The sequence below is a fragment of the Phocoena sinus genome, chromosome 16 (assembly GCF_008692025.1).
Source record: "Phocoena sinus isolate mPhoSin1 chromosome 16, mPhoSin1.pri, whole genome shotgun sequence".
Lineage (NCBI taxonomy): Eukaryota > Metazoa > Chordata > Mammalia > Artiodactyla > Phocoenidae > Phocoena > Phocoena sinus.
Genome location: NC_045778.1, coordinates 84,429,283 through 84,454,013, shown reverse-complemented (window position 1 = coordinate 84,454,013; position 24,731 = coordinate 84,429,283). Strand labels below are relative to the sequence as shown.

The following is a 24,731-nucleotide window of genomic DNA, read 5'->3' as shown; positions in this document are numbered from 1 at the left end:
CAGCCTCCCCGGCTTCCGCATCCCTCCCTTCGGGTCAAACAGGAGGCTCTTTAAACAAGGGCAAGCTGCGGGCAGGCAGGCCTGGTCCGAGTCCTGTAACTTCCGAATCAGACCCGACACACATGGCATCACCCCCAGCAGGGGCCTCTCTCCCCAGAAAGAGACTCCCACCAGAGACAACCCCAGGGCAGCAGCGCCGGCCCCTCCTCCCCTGCCCGCTCACTCCCAGAAGGGCACGCAGTCCACGTGCTGACGGAGTTCCCGACGTGGGCCCAGAGCGTGAGCTCGCGGAGTGGCGCAGGCTGAGAGGCAGTGGACGTGAACGCGCCCCGTGTCAGCATCCTCCAGGGCTGTCCAGCAGGTCCCCCGGCAGTGCTCACTCCTCTGGACTCAGGACACGCAAAGCATTTAAGACCTCAAACCTAAGAAGTGCCTCCCCCACCAGTAACCTAAACCCTCCCTCAGCATCTCCAGAGCCGGTAAAGCGGGAGGCGCGGCAGATGAAAGTGTGCTCTCGCGGCCGGTCCAGGGCCGGCAGAGATCGGGGACGAGGGCAGGAGGGACCAGGAGGCAGGCACGGCCCCAGACGGATGACCGCACGTCGGTTTAAATTCCAGCCGCATCCAAGGCAGGCCTGACAGGAGCTCGTCGGCGCTGGCTGGAGGCGTGCGGGGTGCAGGCACAGCTTCCCAGCGTGGAGGAAGCAGTTCTGAAACACCACCAGTATGAGCCCACCGACTCCTCTGACCCCACCACCCTGGGGACGGGACGGGCAGGCCCCCATCTACGGAGAGTCCCCAACTGGGACAAACAGACCAAATTCCCACAGAGAAAGGACACTGAGATCTCAGGTCAGAGGCAGTAATGCCAGAAGAATGTGGAGACACCTCCCCGCGGCCATGGCCCCGCGGCCATCCCCACGGGACAGGAGCCGGGAGAGCCCAGAAGGGGGCCTGTGAAAAGGCCTGGCCCGCTCAGCCCCACCCCTGCCCCAGCACAGCAGAGCCCTTGGGGGCTTCAGGGGCTGCATGGACAACAGAGGAACCGCCACCTCCAAAATTCGAAATTCGGAAAACCCAATGTCTTTGACGAGAACCGGCCCCTGCTTCACGGCACTGGCCGAAAGCGCTGGACCTTCCCAGGCAAAGGCAGGAGGAGGGAGGCGGTCCTCACTGGGTCTGGGTCTCCTCCCTGCGTCCTGGGCATCCACATAAGAGATGCTAGTGAAAGACCTGCGACTAGAGAAACTAACTCCCCAGGAGGCTGGGAGGTGGGGGCCCCAATGCAAGTCTTCGAGAAAAGACAGATAACACCCGGCACTGGAGCGCGTGGAGGAATCGGAACCCTCGTGCGCCGCTGGTGGGAACGCAGGACGGGGCCGACACGGGGAAACAGAGCGCAGTTCCTCAAGAGGCTAAACACGAGTCACCGCAGACCCAGCAGTCCCCACCCCAGGAATGTGCCCAGGAGAAGCAAAACACGTCCACACGAAGACTTGTAAGTAAACGTCCCCAGCAGCCCAGAGGTGCAGGCTGCCCAAATACCCATCACCTGGCGCTGGATAAACACAGCAGGGCACAGCCATACAGTGGAACGGTGCTCAGCCACCAACAGGAGTGACATGCTGAGCTCTGAAAACACGGTACCAGATGCAGAAGGCCGCGTGCGTGATTCCGCTTACGTGAAACATTCAGGATAGGCAGACGCACAGACAGGAAGCAGACTGGTGATTATCAGGGGCTGTGGGGGTTTCAGGGGAGATGGAGGGAATTGGGCGGGGGGCGGGGCACGGCTATGGCATACAGAGTTTCTTTTTCAGGTACAAAACAAATTCTACAACTGACTGCGGTGATAGTAGCACAGCTCTGAGAACACACTAAAAACCACTGAGTCGTACACTTTACACGGTGAAGTCCGTGCGTGTGAGTGACGCCTCAGTGAAGCCGTCACCAAACGAAATTCCTCAAAGAAGGGGAGGGATCCACACCATTAGAGCAAGTGAGAAGGCCCGGACCCGAGGCTGGCCCCGCATGAGGCCCCAGCGGGCCCCCCGCACCCCGGGATGGAGGGGGGAGGCCCTACACACACACGGGGCTGGGGCGGGGGAGACAGAGGACAAGTGCCCAAGGTGCCCAGCCCAGGGGAGGGGCTCGCGGACTCCCGACACAGAGCCACATGCGCAGCGAGCTGCTGTCCCCAGGTCCGGGCGGAAAGAGGGGCTGCTCAGGAGCTGGCCCAGCAAAAAGGGAACCAGCTCCAAACTGACGTTTAGCTCCGAATACGCAGCAGGACAACGGCCCTCCAGGCAGACACCCAAGAGCGAGCTGTGCTCTCAGAATCCTACCGCTTGGCTACGTCTCTTTCCCAAGCAACAGTCTTACCATGTAAGGGTGGGACTGAGTTCTGAAACGACAGCCTGCAAGAATCCACCTTCTCAGTTCACTTCTAGCAAAACAACAACGACAACAAAACCACGTAAAGAACCAAAAGCTAGAAACCTCCCTTGTCAAAAATCCAGCTATCTCGAGCAAAGCAATTAGGTTTGCAAGCCTAGCCACCCCTTGCCAGCGACGGGGTGGGGGGGTGGCAGCACGGTCCGACTGGGGACTGCCGGGAAGAGCTCCGGGCTCTCTGGGGGCCCCCTGGAACAGGCCCAGGCAGCCCAGCCAGGCCAGGCCCCTCCCCGCAGGCTCAGGACGGGCCCCAGCTCAGACAGGGGCCCTGGAGGTCAGGGCTTCAGCAGGTCACGGCTATGCCCTCAACAGTGCAGCACCGTGGCTCGCTTTCCATCCCGCCGTCTCAAGCACGAACGGTGGAGCTTTCCAGGGCTGTGACATGCGATGACATCACCCTTCGGAGAGCTACTGAAACTGTCTCAGTTTCCACTTGCCTCAGGGTCCACCCACTGACCTGGCAGACACTGGTGGTTATGACCGACGAGACCAAGGACTCTGTGGGGCTCTCCATAGTTTCTAAGGGTGTAAGGGGTGAAAGCCTGAGAACCAATGTACTCTGGACGGTGACCACCCCCTCGTGTGTCACATCACAGGGTGAGGAGCGACCCGAGGGCCCTGTGTGGGGACTAAAGTAGCCGCACTGTCCCAGACCCAACCAAGCCGGGCGGGCAGACGAGGAAAGAGCTGCCTGCCAGACGAGACGCCCTGTGGGTCTCAGGACGTCAGGGCCAAACCATGGTGAAAGTCCACATCCAGAGCTTTAACGGGATCGCCTCTGGATGGCGAAGAGGTAGTGAGGGGAGACCACGAAACTACGGAAGCAGATACGCATCACCCGTCACTTGAGCACGAAAGGCAACAGTGCCCGCCCTTCCCAGCAGGGCCTGTTTCTAACTCAGACCCCTCCTCCTCGGCCCGCACCCTCCAGAAAGAGGCCGATGCCACACACTGTGAGGCCTGGCCCCTCAGTGGAGCTTGGTTTCCAGACGATGAAACTGGGCAAGAACAAATCCCTGCCCAGGCCGGGCCACCGTCTGAACAGTGGGTCAACAGGGGCGCATGTCACACAAAGACAGAGTCACCAAGCAGCTCTTCTGAAACCTACTATAAACCAAGGAGTTAAAATGTCCTTCACTCAAGAACCGGCTGCTCTCACCAGCCATGCTACAGGGGACTGGTTAACACCCACCCCTGCTTTTCCAGGCCACTGGGGAAGAGCGGCCCCAGACCAAGCTGCACACGTTAAGAAAGCTGTGGGTGAGGACAGATATGTCTCTACTGGCCCTTAAGTCAGAAGCCACCTTGCAGAATTAACCCACGCACTGCTTACCAAAACAAAGGTTCCTTCCCGATACAAACAAGATGCAAAACTCCATACAGCCTTTAAGAAAAATGAAGACTCAGAGAGAACCTGTTGCTAAACAAAAGTAAATTAAGGGATCCACTTTAATGTCCACAGAGAGAAGTGTGTGTATACAGTCGGAACACAACAAAAATGCTCTAACTTGGAATCAAAGATTACTGGAAAGAATGTCTGCACAGCAAAATTCTCCTCCCTTTGAGACTGAAATGCCCCCACCGTGCTTAATTTTCCTGACATTTCTGAGGCTTTGAAGCCACAGCTAACGGATCTGAATCATCTGAGTAAAACCATGTTAGCGTGGATGTTACTGCAAAGCCGAGAATAGAATGCTAAATATACAGACACACACCCATACCGGGCACTTTTGTAGAAAATGATCAATCACGAAACTAGATAAAGTTGTCCTGTCTGTGCCCAAGTCAGAGGGCCAGCAGTTCATCTCCAGCAGGGAAGTATAATACATGGCGCTTGGAAGTTAAAAAAAGAAAAACACAAAAATAGCGCCTACCTTTGATTAATAAAATCACACCTCGCCTGTACATGAACTTAGCCTACAGAAACATCTCACCCATGCTCGCTGCCAGCAAAGGGAGGCTCGGAAGAGGCAGGGATGCAAGTCATGTTTGCACCAGTGGTCTGCGTGGTCAGTGGCCGCACCCTCACCGCGGGAGGAGCTGGGGGAGGAGGGGGCGGGTAGTGCGAGGCCGCCTCAGGCTCCATCTGGGCCATCACCCTTTTTTCTTAAACAAGCACGCCACTTGAGCCACATTCTGCTTTATTTGGGTTGGCAGTATAAGTACCAACAGCGGGGTGGCACCGTGGCTGCAACGCCGAACTGGGTCAGCCTCCGCCGGCCTCGGGAGCCGGGGGAGCGCCGGGCCTTGGCAGACTCTTCTCCCAAAGGCCTCGGGTGCCTGGGTGGGAGGTCTCAGAAGGTAAAGGCCTTGGGCAGTCAGCATCCTTTTCTCTGGCCTTGAAAAGCTTCTTGCATCTTTCTCTTTAACAGACAAGAAACATAAAGTCCTCCAGGGCTTTCAACAGAAACCCCTTGTTTGAGAACTAGAGAGCTACTAAGTTACAAGGTAAAATGAGGGTGCCTACACCTCCGAGCAGCCACAGACAGCTCTGCAGACAAAGCAGGCAGACGGGCAGGGGCAAGGGCCACGGAGGGCCGGGTCGGGAGTCACAGGCCAGAAGTCAGGGGCTGGGGCTCGGGAGACACGGGCTACGGTTTGGGGACCAGGATTCAGGGCTGAGCTTCTGGGGACAAAATTCAGTACCAGGGTTGGGACCAGGTTCAGGGTATGGGGCCCTCGGACTAGGGCTCGGGGGCCAGGATTTGGGGACCTTGGACAGGGATTAGGACTGGTGTTTAGGGACCTGGGTTCAGGGACTGGGCTCCGGGTTCAACCTATGGAGTGTGAAGGCTGGACCAGGAGACCAGAATTCCAGCGCCCAGGGCCAGGGTTCAGGGCTGGGGTCCTGGGTCCAGGGCTCAAGTTTCAGTGTCTCGGTTCCAGGGTCCCAGGGCTCAGGACTCAGTGTCTGGGTCCCAGGGTCCCAGGGTCCCAGGCTTCAGGCCCGAGTCCGGGGTCCCGGGGCTCTGGGGTCAGTGTCTGGGTCCCGGGATTTCGGGCTTCAGGACAGGGGTCCGGGGTCCCGGGGCTCGGGGTCCGGGGTCCAGGGTGCCGCGTCCGGCGCCGCACTTACGTCGTCGAAGAGCGAGCCCACGTTGGCCGTGACCAGCAGCACCGCGGTGCCCGGGGCGGCTGCCTTCCCCGCCATCGCGGCCTGGGCCGGGGTGGCCGCTCTTCGGGGCCGACCGGCCGGGGTCTCCGCGGGCCGCGGCGTCAGCTGCGCCGGGGGCAGACCCCGGGGCGCATCGCGGGCTCGGCCGGTCGGGCGGGGCCTGGCCAGGGTCCGGCCGCGCTCGCTCTCGCTCTCCGCAGCCCCACGCCCGTCGCTCTCCGCCCGCGCTCAGCGCGGCCCGCGCGCAGCCATTAGGATCGCGGCCGCCGGAGCTCCCGCAGCGCCGCCGCTGCCGATAGCTGAGACGAGGCCCGCCCGGGCCGGGGGCGGGGCGAGCGCGGGGGTGGGGCGGGACCGCCAGGGGGCGTGGCAGGCTTCAGGGGCGGGGCCTGAGGGAGGTGGGACGGGGATACGAGAGGCAGGGCGGAGCCTGAGGGGGGAGGAACAGAGATATGAGGGGCGGGGAGGGGCATGTGGGCGGGGTGAGACTGCAGGGGCGGGGACTGCGGGGAAGGCGGAGAGGGTGTGGGGGGGCGGGGTGTGGAATCGAGGCAGGGCCTGAGGGGTGGGGCCTGCGCGGGGCGCTCCTGCGACGGCCTCGGCGCTCTCAGCCAAGCTCCTGTCAGTCAGCGGCCTCCCCGCCTTACCCCACGCCGCGGCGGCGCACTGACTCCTCCCGCACCCCATGACGTCATGGCCCTGCTTCGACGGCGCTTCTTAAAGGGGCCGCGCGCTGCTCCGGGCTCGACCGGGCGCGACCCTCTTGCTGCCGGGCAGGGGTTGCAGTGGGAGCGCGTGGCCCTGTGCGGACTGCGCCGGACCCACGGAGAGGAGGGCGGCGAGGCCGGGCCGCCGGACCGGACGGCTGAAGGCAGCAGGCGCGCTGGGGTCGGTGGGGTCTCCCCAGCCCACCCTCCGCGCCAGGCCGTCCGCGGAAATGAAATGGCCACTGGTGACGGGAGACGCGCGGACAGTGCAGTGAAAAATGACAAGTAGCCGCCAACACTGACGGTGGCACTAGGTTCTGTCCACCCGGTCTTTGCAGGTGACGGTGACCGCGTATCCAGGACGGTTCTCAAGGCTCTGAAGGCGCATCTCGGCCGCGCGGCCGCCTTTCCACGGCGCCGGTTTGGACAGTGTCCACGGGGAGACGAGAGATGTGCGCGCTGCTCGCTTAGGGCAGGCGACACCACCACCCGTCAGGAGCTGGGGCGCAGGCCCTGGGCTGCGGGCCCTGTAGGGAAGGCATCCCCTCCTGCCTACAGCGACCGCTCAGCCTGACAACTTGAACCCATTTCACTTAAAACCGCTGTCCCGTCCATGCAGCAGCTGTCGGCTGTGGACTGAATGTGTCCCCAGAATTCGTAGATTGAAGCCCAACCCCCAGTGTGGCTGCCTGTGGGGACGGGGCCTCCTGGGGGCTAATTCAGGATAAATGGGGTCTTAAGGGTGGGGCCCTCTTCCAACAGTGTTGGCGTCTCTATAAGGAAAGACCACAGAGCACCTGCTGTCCCTCACCCACAGCCTCCCACCCTGAACAGAGGACAGAGAAGAGGTCATGGGAACACACAGCAAGAAGGTGGCCATCCACAAACCAGACACAGGACCCTTTGGAACAGCATCCCCGATTCTAGCCTCCAGAACTGTGAGAAATAAACCTCTGTTGTTTAGGTTGCCCAGTCTGTTACGGCAGCGTGAGCTGACTGACACAGCATCTCTTGTTTTACTTTTTTACAAAAGCAGCACATGCCAGGGATGCCCTTAGCAGAAGCCATATGCAAGGGCATCACTGATGCCTGGGACCTATTTCCTAGGAAATGGCATCGCCTCCTCCCCTCCCCTCCCCTCGAGCTGTTTTCTTACTCCCTCCCCAGCCCTCTGTGGCCCAGAAACACCACTGCCCACGTGCACACCGGCACATAGGTACACATGCGCTGGCGCGCATGCACACGCACACGCACACACGCACACACACACACACACACACTCACTCTGAGACTGCGCCTAAATTAGAGAAAATTAACTAGAGAAACTCCAGCCCCACGGCCCTAGCTCAGGTCCCAGGGGGTGTCTGTGCTGAGCACCGGAACTCCTGGCCTCTGCACAGGTGCCCCCCTCGCTCCAAGATGGCACCCCTTCCCCTCTCTCTCCCAGCCGCCAGCGGGTCCTCCCTGCCCAGGGATGCCCTTACCCTTCACAGGGGAACATTTGCAGTCTGAGGCCCCCCAGCAGCTGGGCCTCCTCCGTCTGGCCACCCCCTCAGGGTGGTGCCATCATCCACCATTTTCTCCCATGTCTCCACTCCCTTTGCTGCCAACCCACTCCTTAAAGTCAACCAGCCTTCGCCCCGGGACCCGTGGCCCCCTCACCTCCAGGCCCTCAGACTGCGCCTCTTTGTGCACACAGCCCACTGGGGCCGTGCTCACCGTGATCGCTGTCTCCTGGTTCAGCCGTGTGCCCGACCGCCGCACTGGGCAGAGCCACCTCAAACCCAGCGGGTGGCCGCACACCCCTGATTTCGCGCTGCCTCGTGGGCCCGCGGCCGTGTCAAGGCCATGGCAGCCGTGTTCGTCTCTGTGCCCCAGAGGTGACTTGACTGACCTCTTCTGCTTTGGCTTCTCCAATGCCCCTTCCTCCATCAGACCCCTCTGAGCGCCCCCAGTGCACCCCATGCATCCCCCTCACATCACCCATCTCACCATGGAAGCCAGGCTCTCCTTTCCCCTCTGCCTGTTGACTGCCTCCCCTCCCCCGCCGCCTAGGCACAGCCTGTCACAAAGAAACACTCCGTGAATATGTATCACAGGAATCGATGACACGCCGAAGCCATCACCATGCCCGGGGCCAGGGCTTTCCAACTTTCAGAGACGTGGAACATTGACCACCTGTGTTAGAAGCCACGTTCCTAAAATCATTTTTGCTTGACTCCCTTCTTACCTTTGGAAAACCGTTCCATGTCTGTTACCTTTGCAATCATAGTAAGAAGAAGCAAGAGGAGGAGAAAGAAGACGTTCTGCAAAGGCTGCTTTCCTGGCCCAGGAGAGGCCTGGCTCAGCCCCTCAGTGTTCGAGGGCGGTGGAGGGTAGGTGGAGGCAGCCAGGGCTGCGGCACGGGCTCCTCAGGGGAGCCAGCCCACTGCGACCCGGCCCACTCAGCCAGACACCCTCTGGGCTCCCAGGAGGGAGGCTGACCCAATTCTTTGATTAAACAGCAATATGTAAGCTTTTTTTAAAAAAGGATAGTATGTTAGCCACTAAGTGTATCACATGTTTACTTCGTTTAAGATAGTAACCAATTTACTTATGGATTCAGATTAGCCGATGGTTGAGAGGTTTACAGCTGGGATTCCTCCTCCACAGGCTTAGAAGTTATCCTCCCTCAGGGGCTTCCCTGGTGGCACGGTGGCTGAGTCCGCCTGCCAATGCAGGGGACACGGGTTCGTGCCCTGGTCCGGGAAGATCCCACATGCCGCGGAGCAACTGAGCCCGTGAGCCACAACTGCTGAGCCCGTGCTCTAGAGCCTGCGAGCCACAACTACAAAGACCCAACACAGCCAAAACTAAATTAAATATATAAATTTATAAAAATTTAAAAAAAAAAGAGTTCTTCTTCTTCAGATGGACAGACAGATGGATGGACAGATAGATAGCAGGCACTTTGTAGCTGCGAAATGTGCTTCAATCATTTAATAATCCATCTTCAATACTCCTGCAGGGTGGGTCAACCTTATTCTATTGTATGTAAAAACACTAGGTTAACTGACTCACTCAAGCTAATTTTCTGTAGGCAGACAGGCTGGCTGGACGCACAGTGCAAGGAATCTAGGGCTCTGTCCTCTTTTTGAGGGGCTGGACTCAGTTGCTTTAGCCAGAGGTATTTTTTGCCATTAGTAAGGTAATGGGAATTTTACTCCCTGGCCTCAAATTCATCCGAGCAAGTGAGGTTTCTTTCCCTCTGAAATATCTGGATACTCTCCTCATTAATCAGCTTAGTAATTCTATCACTTGGCAGCCACCGGTTGTGTGTGAGGTGCTTTCAATTCTTATTTCTAGGCCTCACAGCAGCCTTAAGAGGTATGTATCCCTGTTTTATAGATAAGAAAACCAAGCCTTCAAGATTAAAAAGCTGCCCAGCTTCACATGCCAACTGGTACGGGGCCAGGCCTCCAGGCCCAGCTGGTCCCCAGCAGCATCACGCAGCCTTCACCTCCATCCAGCCATTCATTCATTATTCCTTCAGCTGACATTTATCGAGCACCTCCTCTGTGCTGTGTGCTATTCTGGACGCCATGGCTAAGACGGCAAAGGTCCGCAGGAAGCCCGAGGTTCCCGCAGGAGAGCAGGCAGGGAATGCGTGCGCAGGGACTCGCTGAGGTGGTGCCCTGCCAGCTTACTGGACGTTTCCTCGTGGAAGCCAAACGCTCACCGTAGGATGTCTGAAACAAGAGAGTTGTACACAGAGCGGGACAAGGGGAAGCAGCCACTCAGGACTTCACGACACATCCCCAGCATCTCACCATCTCCGTAGCACTTCTGTCGAGGTTTGTTTACACTCAGCCCCATCCCCAGCGCTCTGACCCTCCTGCACACTCGGCACCACTGAAAACTCTCCCTATGTGTTATTAATGTGAAGTATTTACATTAATTGCCATTCACCTGACCAGTGACACCCTAGTGTTGTAAGTTGAGGTCGTTTCCAGTTTTGCGTGATTAGGTCAAGGAATTCAGAAAAGGTATTTGACAAAGTGGAACATCCTTTTTAGGATAAAAACTCTCCACACACTAAAAATAAAGGGAACTTCCTAAATCTGATAAAGTGCATCTGGGAAGAGTTCACAGCTAACATCATATTTAGTGCTGACAGACTGAACACTTGCTCCCTGAGTCTTGGAACAAGGCAGGAGTGGCCACTCTCACCCCTTCTATTCAACATGAACGAAAGAGCTGTCTGTACAATAAAATAAGGAAAAGAAATAAAGGTCATACAGATTGGAAAGGAAGAAGTAAAGCTTCCTTTGCTTTCAGGCAGCATGATCACCTACGTAGGAAAACCTAAGCCATCTACAGAAAATGTCACTGAATAAGTGAATTTAACAAGGTCATGGAATGCAAGTTAATATTCAGAAATCAACTATACGGCTATATATCAGAAACGAACACTAGAAAAATAAAATTTTAAATCATTTCCATTTACGGTAACGTGAAAATTAAAATGGGTAGGAATAAATGTAACTAAAGAAGGGAAAATAAAATTTTAAACCATTCCCGTTCACAATAGCATGAAAATTTAAATGTGTAGGAATAAATGTAACAAACGTTGTACGAGAAACCTACAAAACATGGAGGATTAAAATTAAAGAAGACCTAAGTAAATGGGGAGATACACCATGTTTGTAGGTTGGAAGATTCAGAGATACTGAAGTGTCAGTTCTCCTCAGCTGATGCATAGATTTCATGCAACCCCAGTCTAATCTCAGAAGGCTTTTTCTGTTTGAATTTTTTTTTAGAAATTAACAGGTTGATTCTAAAATATATATGGAAATGTAAAATACATAGAAGAGTTTTGAAAAAGAACAAAGTTTGGGTACTTACACTGCTTGATTCAAGACTTACCATGAAGCTACAGAAATGAAGACAGTTCTGTTGGCACGAGGACAGACACGTAAATAAATGGTGCAGAACAGAGAACCCACATTTATGTGGTCATCGATTTAGACAAAGGTGCTAATTCAATGGGAAAAGAATAGTCTTTTCAGTGGATAGTGCTGGGATCAATTGGACATCCATAGGAGACAAAATAAACCTTGATGCACACGATACCAAAATTAACCTAAAAATGGATCACAAACACAAAAGCTAAAGTTATGACACTTCTAGGAGCACATGAGGACATTTTTGAGACTTGGAGCAAGTGAGGATTTCTTAGAGAAGACACCAAAAGCACTGCTCATAAATGAAAAAGAAAAACGTTGCACTTTATCGAAAATTTTAAACTCTGTTCTTTGAGAAACACCGTTAAAAAAATGAAAAGAGCCACCCTTTTTACACTCCAACGTCCATCAAGAAATGGCCAGAATAAGAATCCTGGAGTCTGCACACAATGGACTATACTATTATTGTTCTATTATTCTGTTATTCAGTAACAGAAATGACATAAGACAGGCTCAGGAACACCAGACACAAACGCACACAAAGGGGTGACAACATTTACATAACTTCTGAAAAAGGTAACTCTCTCTCCAGTGACAGAAAATGGATCAGTGGTTGCTGGGCCGGGTGGGGGAGGATTTCGTGCAAGGGGCACAGGAAGGAACTTTTTGGAGAGAAGGAAACATTCCTGATCTCGATTGTAGTGGTATTACATGGTGTATACGTTCGTCAAAACTCACGGAAATGTCCACTGAACAAAGGTGCATTTTATGTAAGAAAATCATACCTCAATAAGGTGAATCTAAAATGTTTGAAAAGGAAAAGGAATTAATCATTACGATTATGTACATCTACAATTTCTTATGCAGAGTAACATAAACCCAAATCCTCTAAAATTGGGAAGTCGTTTTTTAATTTGTTTATTGGCATAACCTGGAAAGTCATAACCTGGAAAATACAGCAAAACAGTCTTCATGCCCTGCTCAGCCTGAGAATGCAACTGTATTGTTTCCCATAGGTTGAAACGCTTGGATATGGGCTCAGATGTGGGTTCCCCCAACCCCTGCTGTTTGTGGTACGTGATACGTGGGGTGCGTAGACTATCATCTTTCTAAGATCTGGATCCTAAATTATATCTGGTCCCAAGGGTTTCAAATAAGCGATGTGGAGCTTTAATTGTGACAGCTCCTGAGAAAACAGCCCCCGTTCAGACCTGCACTTTCATTCTTAGAAAACGCACTCCCAGTGTCGTGAGTCTCAAAACATAGTCGCAAGAGGCTGGTCTCCATCCGGGCCTGCAGAGCAGCAGCCACTGGCTGGGAGCAGGGCTTCCTCCTCACCCACACGGGGAGGGCGCCCGCGAGGGAGGGGGCGCCAGGATGAGAGGCTGAGAGCCCTGGCCTGGACCTCACACCTCATGGCCTGCTCCAGCAGCTGAAGCAGAACCTCCACGGAAGGGAGTCGCTAACCAGGGAGACTGGGGCTCCAGCGTCCCAGGACACACTCTGCAAACCCTGGACGTTGAGGAAGCTGGCTCTTGGAGAGTGAGCCCTCACCAGCAGGCCTGATGCTTGGTCTGCAGGACGCCTGTTCTGCCTTCAGAGGTCCTCTCTAGCTCCTCTTTTTCGTTTGTTCTTAATCCGCTCCATAAGATTAACGGCACCATAACTGTTCCCAAAATTTTCCTAAGGTTTGAGGCAACATGCCCGGCCTGGGCCTTGCAGTCTGGACCCCTCGGCCACTCACCCGGAGAGCACTGACCGATCCTGACCTTCCCTGCGGCCCTACCAGGGGGTGAGACCGTCACTCGCCTTTGGAGGAAATTAGAGTGAATTGGGGGTCCTCGTGGCAAAGTCTCAGCAGCCTCTGCAATCAGCCGCCTCCGAGCACACGCGAGGCCTGCTGCTTTGGCGAAGGTGCGTAACTCCTCTCCTTTGGCAGAGACAGATTGCTGACGGGACCAGATTATTTACATAATATCGCGCAGGCAGAAATGTTGGCGTTTCCATGATTCCGGCTGGCAAGTGCTCACATTTCCGCATGGGGCTGTCCACGGTGGGCCAGCCCTGCCCAGGGACCACCCGGCCAGAGGTTAATCCTTTGTAGCCAAAAGGACGAATTGGTTCCCGAGTTGTTGAGTCCCAAATGATAACTGAAACAAAGTCAGGAATATCGTACAAGGAGGATCTGTCTCTGAGTTGGCACTGCTCTTTTAAAGCTGTCGAAGCTCCCGACGTGTCTCAGGTCCTCTTGAGGCTCAAGCGAGAAGCTGGTGTTCCTCCCGCTGACCGGCTCTTGAGGAAGTACCAGCTCTTGCTTCAATAATCAGCGTTGCTCGCACAGGCAACCCACAGCCTCCATTTTTCAAGGATTCTCAACTCAGCTGTCATTTCTATTTTGCAACTTTGTATTTATCAAATCGGCTTTAAGAAGATTCGTCTCCATTGTCCCTTGCTCGAATCTTCAGAAGAATACAAAAATACCCGAACTTTATTTTACAAGAAAAAACCCTCCACAGGTATCTTAGCCCTTAATCAACAGCAGTTTGTGAGCACACGTCTCTTCTTTCCCCTTCTTTCCTGAGGTCTGTATAGACAGGATCCTGTTGGTTTTATTTGTTGATGTGGAGACTCAGCCCTGCGTGGAAGTGAATGGTTGGTGAAGGAGCAGGTAAACACGGGAATAAAGGGTCCACTAAGTGGAAATGGTTTAATGAGAAGATACCATTCTGTTAAATGTTGACACTATTTTGAGTAGGGGCCTGCTCAAAATTAAATCTCACTACTTATGTGCATTACATATGTCTCTCTATTAAAATGAACTTCTCAGTGATTCGTTTTTGCCAACAGACTACATCTTTGCTTTGGTGGATCCTCGTAAATCACTTACTGTCAGCTGTATTATTTCCTCTGTTTTTAAGGGAAATGGTAGGAAACACCGAAGCACCTCCACCAGCCTTCGGTGAAGGAAGTGTGTCCCTGTGTGTTCTTGGATGCAGGCTAACGTCACCTGGACTGTATTTTAGAGCCAGTTTTTCTGAGGAAGGAAGGAAAGTAGGAAGGGAGGGAGGGAGGGAGGGAGGAGGGAAGAGAGAAAGAAAGAAAGAAAGGGAAAGAGAGAAAGAAAAAAAGAAAGGAAGGAAGGAAGAAAGAAAAAAGGAAAAAAAAGGTTGGTCACCTGGTCCCCTGAAAGCCTTTTTCACACATTTGCGGATGGTTATTAAGTCACTACTCAAAGCCCCATCCCCTAGTGGCCGAAGGTAATTCCAGTGTCCTGATGTGGGTGGTCCTTTTAGGGTGACCCCAGACACTGGCCTCACCTCTGTTACAAAGGCCACGTGTTTTCAAATCTTCTTCTATTTAAAATATTTACTTATTTCTACCCGGTAATATCTTATTGAAACAGGTTCACTCCTAAAAGCAGGGATGTCTGGGGTATAATTATAATTAATTAGGAATACCTCTTTGCTCGTTACATGAGCTACTTGAATTCACCATTTGTTCATATCTTAGGAAAATTCAAGTCTAATAAGAAAAATTAGTAAAAACCAAACGTTTCATTTTCTTGTTATATGTATTTATGTTGTTTGTTCCTCTATTAAACAGAAATATACTGTTAGTAATATTAAGAGTATTCTAATATTATACTGTGCATTGTTTGTTTAGTAGGAAGTGTTTACTCTCCCCTTAAATATAAAGTTAAAATGTGTTAATATAAAAAACAAGACTTTCTATTAATGCAAGGGTTCTTATATATCCTCTGGTGTAATTTCCTTTTTAAACGTTTAATGTCATGCATACTTTTTTCATCTATTCCTGGGTATTTTCATCTTTTGTACTGTCATTAGGAATGTGACTGTCTTCAGTCACACAGTCCAACTCGTGTGGTTTGTAAATAGAAATGCTACTAATCTAAACATACATTTAAAACGTTGAAACTATTGCTTCTGGTTTTCTCTCTTCGATTATTTATTAGACATTCTCTTGGATTTTTCAGGCAGGGAATCACATTAACTGATTTGAAATGACGGTGTTAATGCTATTTAAAGCTAAATTAAGATATCCCCAAGAATGGAAAAAGCATGACAGATAGTTTTTCAAACCACAAATAGATTTAATTAAACTGTTTATTTTTTGAAATGAGGCCAACGACATATTTACTTTACAACTTGTCCTATCGGAACATGTTAAATGCCCTGCCGTGAATAATAAACCATTTCCAGCAATTCTTTAAGAAGAACAGCCTTCCTGGCAGGTCCTGCTGGCCCGGCCAGGGCGGCGCTGGGGGCCTGGGTCTTCAAGCCTCGACCTCACCGTGCGGTTTCCTCTGCTGTCGCCGTGCTGGGCTCAGCAGCCACCTCTGCCCACGCTCGTGGGCCAGCAGGAGGCATCGCCCAGAGCTCACAGCCGAGCTGCAGCGGGTACGATTACCCACCCGCACCACAGCCGGCAGCCTCACCCTCCAACCTCCCAAGTGAGTCCAGGATCAATTCCTGGAACAGTCTTGTTAGTTAGAAGATCCATTCGAAACTAAAAGCCTGCTTAAAGCTGCAGATTCCGCCTTTCCCAGCCAGAGCCCAGGAGACAAACCAGACAGGAGCCCCTGAAATTTCGGGGAAACAGAGAACCACAGTCCCGTCCCCCTCACGGCTCCAGGCCAGCTTCTCCGGGCTCCCTTGGGGTCTCGGTGCTTGACCCGCGAAGGGGATGGCGCTCCAGCGGTGCCCTGGGGAGGCCTAGGGGAGCAGGCCATGGGGTGGGGGGGTGCGGAGTGGGACAGTGGGCCACACCCAGAGAGGACACAGACTCCCCGGGGGCAGCTGGGGCTGCTTGGGTGGCGGCGTGGGGCTCTTCCCAGGACTCAGAGACTGACCCTGTGGGTATAGGAGATTGGCTGTACTTCTAACCACACGCACGGTTTAGAGAAGGCCACCATCCTGGTCCCGGGCAAAGCGCTGTGTTTCTCTGGCCGGACTTTCCGACCCAGGTCCTCATTCAAGGCACAGAGCACAGATGCTTCCCAGCTCCCCAAGGGTGCTTAGGGGAGAGGTAAACCTGACACCGTGGGCGCCCACAGGGCCCCGCTCTCCTGCCGACCCGGGGAGGGAGAGACAGGGACCCAGCCTCTGGACACAGCTGTCCTCATCCTTCAGAGCCCACTGGCTCCTCCCAGCCGGGACGCTCCCTTCCCCTTCCTGGCTGACTCCTGAGCAGCACGGCTTCCGGCTTCCGAGGGCGCTGAGCCAAGGCGGGACCACCCCCTCCACTGTCTGGGGGCCCCCTGCCCCCTCGTGGCCTTCACTCGTCCCCTCAGGCTCTTCCAGGTCCCTTTCCTCGGGGACCCCTCCCCTGTTCCGCTGGTGCCAGTGACTGGGCTTGTCCTTTCATGGGGGTGCAGGGTCCAGGGGGATTCACCTCCCCGGCTGCAGCCGCTTCAGCCAACTTCCCCAAGCCACCGAAGAAGCCGTCTGCGGAAGGAAAGAAGCGGCCGCCTGCGAGGACGCAGAGCAGGAGCCTGCAGACAGGCAGGCCAGTGGAGCCTGGGACAGCTAGAGCCTCAGAGGCAGAGACAGCCTGAGGCCCGGAGGCCGCTGCTGCCCCTGGCAGCCCCAGCGCATCGGCACCCAGGACGCGCCGTCCAGCCAGGTGTCCGCCATGGTCAGCTTTGTCCCCCCTTCTCAGGGGACCCCACCCCGGGCAGAGCTCTCAGCGGTGACCCTCAACACACTGGGACCTCTCGTGCAAATCGGGGGCACAGCGCCAAAGTCCCCAACCACTGGCCTGAGTGACAGCATGACTGTGAAGTTCCTTGTTGTGACCAAAACCAGGGACAGAAGGGGCAGGGCAGTGGCTGCCAAACGAGAGGCCATGCAATTGTTTTTGTGCAGAAGCAAAGGGCCGATGTTAATTAAGCATGGCATGAAATATTCACGAGACCAGAAATAAAACCTTCATGAGACCAGAATCAGAGTCGCACGAGGAAACCTGCTCATGGATGAGCACCGTCTGTGCCAGCACTGAGGAGTGTGTCCAGGGTGTCAGCTGTGTGGTGGGTGGCCTCTGCTCAGGCCCAGACCACCCTCACAGGTGCCCCGCGTGCGCACTTCTGGGCCGTGCACCTGCTCTAAACTAGGCCTTGGGTGTCACCCGTTTCCAGGCCCGGGGAGTCTCCTTGGCGTCCAGGGGCTACTTGTGACCAGCACAGCTGGGGCGGGTGCTCACTGTTGCCCCACGGGGGACAGCTTACCTGTCACCTGCGCCTGCAGAACCCAGGGGCCCTTATCCAGGCTGGCCAGGGAACTCTGCTGGGCTCCCCTCCAAACCCCAGATGCAGGAAGGTGAGCCCTGGGGTTGGAGGGGGACACAGGGGCTCCCTGCGGGCAGCCTGACTCTCGCAGGTAGACGGGAAGACCGCCGCCCTCCCCTGCAAGAGGAGACGTGGCGGGCCCTCGGACATCCCCACAGGAGCGCGGTCCTGGCCGGCGGGTGTGTGCGGGGCCTCCAGGCGTCTCCCTCAGCCCCCGTGCGACCTCGGCAAAGCCGCTGAGAAGCGCCCGCGGCCGGCAGGTGAGGTGAGGGCCCAGCCAGCTTCTAGCCTGGGCACCAGGCTGCCCGCTGGGTGCGGTCCTGGCTCTGAGCGCAACCGCGTGAGGGAAGCAGCCCTCGCACCCACTGCACGGCCTTGTGCTGCCTCCTCCTCCCCGCCAGGCCTCTGGTCCGAGTCAAAGAGCAAGTTTATGGAGCAAACTCTTCACCTGGCTTTCAGATAGAGGCCTTGCAGCGCACGCGCCACCGTGACAGAAGCACTCCCCGCGGGCTGCACCGCTTTTCAACCGCGGAAAAGGGGAGCCAGAGCGGCCACTCCAGGCTATTTTAAGCACAGACTTAGAAGTAAAAGCAGCTGTGAAGTGAACGGGTTTAGGAACATTTCCATCTCCTGGCGTGTTGGAGCCGAGGACCTGGCCAGCGGGCCCAGAGGCCTGAGTCCTCTGCTGGCCAAGCTGTGCGTCCAGGCCTCCACCGCCAGCCCCGCTCCGTGTGTGGTGCGTCCTGGACGCGGCAGGCAGTCCGGTCTGGCAGGCCCTGCAAGCACCGAGGGGCAGTGACTCACCCGGTGAGGGGCTGGACAGAGGCCAGGGCGGGTGTGCCCAGCGGGGCCCCACCACCACCCAGGATGGCGAGAAGAGAGCACGCCCTGCCCGACCCTCCCAGAGCCGGCCGGCGGGGGCCCATGTGGCCGGATCTTTCCCTAGGACCGCCCCTAGGGCTCAGGCCACGGTCCCTGATGGGGTCTGGGGACCCTTCCTGCATTCCTCTGCCACCAGGTGCCTGCGCCCTTGGCTACCTCTCCCTCCCTGTGCCCCCCACCCCACTGCTGCAGGGTCCCCGGTGGCCACGTCCCGCCCGGCGTGTATGGAGCTGGACACCTAGACACAGACGGCAGGGCTTAGGGTGGTACCTCCCCCAGTGGAGACCTTGGTGAGGCCGTGAAGCACCAGGTCTCAGGACCCCCGTTAGCCCGTGTGCAGAGAGAGGTCGGTGCTGAGGGTCCTGTCTCTGGTTCCTACTCGGCTGTGCTCACAGGGGGGCTCTGAGCCGGCGGGAGCCCACCGTGGGGTGCTCACCCCCAGGCCGGGGTCTTCAGTCTCAGGCACCGGGCTTCCCCCGGTTTGGGGCCTGACTGCTGGTCTCTCACCTCCCCAAGGAGAGCAGCTCTCTGCCTGAGTGCCCCCTGCCCCGCCCCACCTCGAGCACCGCAGAGGCCTGGACGTCATCTGGTCCAGGGCCCCGGGCCCTGTCCTGAGGCGGGACACAGGGTCCCTGCTCACTGGGGGGCCTCCTGGTGTATCACCTCCCGGGCTTTCCCACTTCCCTGCGTCTCCTCTGTCTCAGCCTCTTATGCCCACCCCGACCCCAGGCCTCTGGACTCTGTCTGGCCCCCTGGAGGCCTAGAAATGGGGGGAGGTTCCCACACTCTGGAAGGGGAAGGGGGGAGGGGGAGGAGAGGGAGGTGGCAGGAGGAAGGAGGCGGGGATGGCGATGGAAGTGGCGGGAATCCAGCCCTCCTGGAGCTCTGGTCCGCAAGTGGAATTTCCAAAGCGCAGCCGAGCCCTTGGAGCAGGAAGGCCGGTCTGTTCAAGTTGTTAAGCGGGTCGGCGCCGTTGCTGCTCTCCAGGTCTGCTGTGCAAGGCCCCCCTGCCCCACAGTTTCAGGAGAAGCCCAGCTCCAGGGCAGCCCAGCACCCTTCTTCCCTCCTCCTCCCGGTCGAGGCCGGGGCCCTGCGCTCAGCTGTCCTCAGCGCACGTCTGGCTGGTGAGGCAGGGCCGGGTGGACCCCGGGGTGGGACGCCTGGTGGCAGCTGCTAGCTGTGCAGAGGTGCCAGGGCCATGTCAGACGCCCCCTCAGCCGCCACCAGGGACCCCCAGCTCCCCGACGGCAGGTGGCTCCGTCCCCCTCCTGCTCTGTTTCCTCTCCACAGCCTCCCTCTGCCCGGGCCGAGACCTTGATCTTGGCTGCATAAATGTCACACCTGTCCCCTTGTCAGTCTTCTCTTCACCTGAAAACAGATGTCTCCTTTCAAAGGGTGGCACGCACTTTGAGCAAAAAGGTAAATGTGGGGTTTTAATTCCTCATCGAGGCTTGAGGGCAAGTGGGCACGACCCCGCCCTCCGGCCCCATCTCCTCCCCCATCTCCTCCACGCCGGACTCAGAACCCACCCAGCTCCCTCTCAAGAGATGTCCATCCCTCCTGAAACGTTTCCTCAGCATCTCACCTGCGCACACCTTGATCCCCTGAGGGAGGGTGTGGGCAGGTTACTGTCCTGACCTGGGCTCCAGGCACTAAGGGCATTTTGGTGGCACAGGGCAGAGGCAGCCTGGGGTGCTGGTTTCCCTCAGTCCTGATGCTAGGGCAGGTCCTGCGGGGCAGCGTCTGTTTCAGGGTCACCTCATCCTGTGGCCCAGCAGGGGCTGTGCTGCCCCGCCCCATTCCCCAGGCCTCAGCTGCGGAGCACGGGGCTGAGGGCAGGACGCCTGGGAAGATGGGCCTGTCAGGGCAGCAGCCCACAGCACCAGAAATCAGGTGCAGAATTCCCGCTTTCCCCTCGACCTCTGGGAAGATTCGATGCTCTTGGTGATGTACGTGACGGCGAGTGGAAGGAAAGTGGGACATTTGCAGGTGGCTGCCTCCAGCACGTGATGGCTGCAGCCCACACCATGGGCAGCTCTGAGCCCCAGGACAAACTTGTTCTCGTCCCAACAGCTCAGATCTGCTGTCTCACGACGCTCAGTGCGGCGTGGACGCCGACCTTCGCCCAGCAGAGCTGGCCGCTGTGCACCCGGGGGATCTCTGCTGGGGAGGGGGGCTGACTGATGCGGGGGCTCAACAGCCACCCGGCGCGCGCACTGCTCGCGCTTACGGCCCGGCGTGAGGACATCAGGAGGCGGCAGGCGAGGACCAGCTGGCAGCCTCTTTCAGGCTGCAAATTACTTTTTCAGCAGGAAAAGTCTGAAGTTCAGAAGGTGTGGGAGGCAAGTGTGGAAATGCTTTCTTCTTTTAGAATGTCAAAGGACCAGGAGGGGTGTCTGAAAGCGACCGCTGTAGGGTCAGAGGTGAGCCCACCACCGGGGGGCCAGCCTCGACCTCAGCCACCAGCCATGTCGCCCTCGGGTGTCTGCTGTGCTTTGGGACAGCTCGCGGGTGTGATTGCGATGCTGTCTCTTGCTTCCTGGGAGCTGCCATCTCTCTGGGAGGCACTGAGCATCTGTGGCCTGAGTACCTTTTTGGCAGCCCGACCTAGGGGCTCTCCCTATTAGTATTTGGTAAGTCACAGCAGCCGGTCCGGGGAGCTGCTGCTCCGGTGAGCCCCGCCAGCCACATGGACCTCACTCCCTTTCTGGAAGCAGGTGGCCCTGCCCCAGGCTGTCGGTTCTTTCCTTCTGAGTCCAGAAGTCCACTCTGGCACACGAGCGCTTTCTTGCACCACCACGTGGATGCAGCTTTAGCACCAGAGATGACCCGTGTGGGCGGGATGGGGACGGGTCTGCTCTGGGGCCAGGCCAGAGTCCGGCCTTCGAGTGGGCTCACCCCTGAAGGGTCTCTGGATTGGAGGTACGGAGGCTGAGCTTGGATCGGGGCTTTCTCAGCCACCGAGGCCTCTGGTTCCAAAAGTGCTGGGTCAGATGGTGCGTGAGGGTGGGGTGAGGGTGGGGTGAGGGGGAAAGGGGCCTGAGCCCTGGGGTGATCCTTCTGGCCCGGAGGGGGCCAGCCCGCAGGAGGCCCAGTGAGCATGCCCTTGGGTCAGTGCCCTACAGGGTCTCAGAAGTTAACCAAAGAGTTTCTGCGGGAGGGGCTCAGAGCACAGCCCTCTCATCCGGGGTCTGCTCACAGAGCCACATCTGGGGGCCACTGTTCCTTCACTGGCCGACATGGCCACCCTGAGGTCGATGGCCTCACGTGAACGGCTCGAGGTGCCCCGAGAGGTGCTGGCCTGGCAGCTGCTTTTCCAAGGAAACACACTGCAGGTCTGGGCATTTCGGGGACCTGCACCCCGATGTGGCCAAAGCTGCTGTAGGCTCCTCGGCTGTGATTTCTCTTTGAGCAAAGGTCACTCCCGTCTGCAGGCTCTCTGGGGGCACTCTGACCTCTGAGAGGGTCCAGAAGCGCCCCCCACCCTAGGGTGCACCATGGGAGCAGGGGAAGAAGGGGGTGTCCAGGGAGATTTCAGGTGGAGGAGCTGCAGCCCTGGGCCCCAGGAAGGAGGGATCGGCCTGAGTGTCCAGGGTGGGGTGTTCAGCAGCCCGGCCTCCCCTGGCCAAGGCCCCAGCTCTTCCGGGCCCCCTAGAAGGGAGAGCCCCCCGGGAGGAGGGCTCCGTCCCAACCTAATAATAACTCCCGCGCTGGCCCCGGCTGCCAGGCTATTTTTAGAGTCCCTAACCCAGCCCCATGTGACTCAGCAAGGCCCTGCGCTGGGATGAGAAAGTCACACGGTGGCCAGTGGCCGGGACGCGCCAGGCGACCGAGTGTGGGCAGGCCGGGCCCTGGGCACAGTCAGGCCAGGGCCAGTGGAGCCCTCCCGCCTTGGGCCTGGAGCCGTGGGTGCTTGGCAGCCTCCGGCCCTCTGTCCGCCCCACCCACCCCTTTCCTCCCTCCCTGCGTTGCCAGCTCCTCCCCCAAGCAGAGCATGGAAAATCTGATGTCAGAATTCCAGCCTCAGCAAAGAATGTGGCCTGACCTTCACCTCCTGGGGAGCCGTGCTGAGCCCCAGGGGGGCTGGGCCTGGGTCTCCCCGCTCCCTGCAGGCATCTGGGAGTCCTGGGGGCCACCCACCCTTCTCCCCTCCCTGGCCCCCAATGCGGTCCTGACCCAGCTGCCTCTGGCGGGCGGTCTCACTCTGGCACTGGGTGCCCGAGGTGCCTTCCCGAGTGTCCCCAGGCTGGTCCTGCCCCCAGCAGCCCAGTTCCTGTGAGCAGCCGGCCGCTGGGCCATTTATTACTGGAAGGGTTTCTAGAGCAGGTCACCAGAGCGGAGCGGGGCCGAGGAGCCGGACTCCCGCCCAGCTGTGTCACTCGACCACCTGGGCGGTCCGGAGGCCCCGCTTCCGTCCCCTCCTAGGAGAAGCACGTGTGGGTTACGGGGAGGGCGGTGGACACACAGGCACGTGTGGGCAAACTCATGCTCACGTGTGCACATGTGCGTACTCGTGTGTGTGGGAGCTTTGGTCCCTTTGGAGTAAACTACCGTTTCTTCAGCATCCTCTGGTCCAGAGAGGGACGTCCGTCTCACCACCACCTTCCCACCCAGCAGGAGGTTTGCGTGGGCCCAGCCTGTCTCTGTGTGGTCAGGCCTTCCGGCACCCCTGGACTGAGATGGGAGGAGGACCCTGGCAGCCAGGGCCGGCCCCAGGTCGGGGCAGCGGCTCTGTGGGGACGCTGGGCTCGGAGGTGGGGAGGGGCACTGGGGCGACTCTGCCGTGGGCGGGGCTGAACTGACGGGACACCTGGAGCTGGGGGTGGGGGTGGACTTGGTGAGCCCACCCGAGACCCCAGAGCCCTCCGGCTGGAAAGGGCAGTTCTTACAGGCCCTGGCGCTGCACCTTCCCAGCAGTTCCTTGTAGTTTTGGCTGCCACGGCCTCGACAAACACATGTCCCAGGGAAGGGACGGCGGCCTTGCCTCCCAGTCTGCCTGCGGTGTCTTCCCACCGGCCCACAGTGTCCCGATGCTGTGCAGCTGCGGGGTGCACGTTGTCATGCGTTTCCCAGAATGAGGTCATTAAGAGAGACAGCTCTGCTGGTGTTGACCTTGGACTCACAGTCTTTGCCGTGTCTGTTGGTTGTTTTCTCTGCTTCAAGTATCAGGATGCTGTTATATTTAGGGAAGAAACTGCTTCCTAAAGATGGATAATGACAGTAAGTTATACCTTGTTGATTCTGCATCTTTTTTTTTTATTCCTAAGTCTGTCTTTTAGGAAGTAAGGGAAAATAAAAAGATGTATAAGAGCCATTTTCCACGATGAAAGCATTGTGCTGCTTTTCATTAACTTCAAAATCACTTGGAAAAGAGTCTTCCATTAAAACTATCTGGTTCCCTGCCGCGTCCCAGGCGTCCTCTTAAACTTCCCACTAAGATACCCTCGAAGACAAGGAAAAACACAAAACCCCACAGCAGCTGGGGAAACCAGAGCTTACGCGTTCCTCTGAGAATCTGGCAGATATCCCGGGAAGTGCGGCTGGCAGCCATCCCTCTGCCGGCACCCCAGGAGGCTGGATGGCCTCCCACTCAGGACCCCCGGCCTGTGCTCGCTGGAAACCCGTGTGGCCCCCTCAGCCATGGGGACTGCTTTGTGAGGCAGCTGTGTTGATTCCTGAGGACCCCTCGAGACTCTGTTCCTTCCGAACCCTGCCAGGCAGGCGGAGGGCTGAGGACCTCCTCTGGGTGCACGTGGACCCTGCTCGGAAGCCCCCCAAGGGGACTGTAGGCCAGGCGAGCAGCAGCCGTGACCTCGGGGCCTGGGGCAAAGGTGACTGGAGGACCCAGGAACCCTGGACATGGGGCTGGTGCCCCCAGGGGCTCTGTCCAGCTGTGGGACAGGGTGCAACCAGCCCCCAGGTGGACCCGGAGGAAGAAAACCAATGCCCACGTGCTGCCGGCTAACACGGGTGGATCCCTACACACACACACAACAGAATAGCACACACACCCGGGCACGCCGCCGACAGCACACACGTGCACACACACCCCCCCGCACGCCGCCGACAGCACACACGTGCACACACACCACAGAGCTCACACCATAGCCCTGTTTAAGGGCAACAAAGTGTCATCATTCTGGTGATTCAACCAGAAGAGCACATCTTTGGAGCTGAGGAACCTGCAGGAAGGCGGGGAGGCCATAAGGTCGAGGAGGAGCCATGGTTTCCGTGAGGCAAGAGGTGCCATTAAGAGAGACAGCTCTTGGTGAGGTGAGCAAGGTGAGGTGAGCCGAGATGGAAGTAACAGGACGTGATGGGGGATAA

General features: G+C 57.1%; 1 protein-coding gene across 3 annotated transcripts in view; it reads right to left on the bottom strand.

Annotated features, from left to right (window-relative positions):
• The window catches only part of INPP5A (inositol polyphosphate-5-phosphatase A), a 182,299-nt gene extending 176,420 nt beyond the window's left edge, over positions 1 to 5,879 (bottom strand). For all 3 annotated transcript variants that reach the window (XM_032607390.1, XM_032607389.1, XM_032607391.1), the window contains exon 1: positions 5,530 to 5,879. In XM_032607390.1, coding sequence (XP_032463281.1) covers positions 5,530 to 5,604 — 75 coding nt within the window. In that variant the 5' untranslated portion in view covers positions 5,605 to 5,879. The remainder of the gene's footprint in view (positions 1 to 5,529) is intronic.
• Positions 5,880 to 24,731: the final 18,852 nt, after the last annotated feature.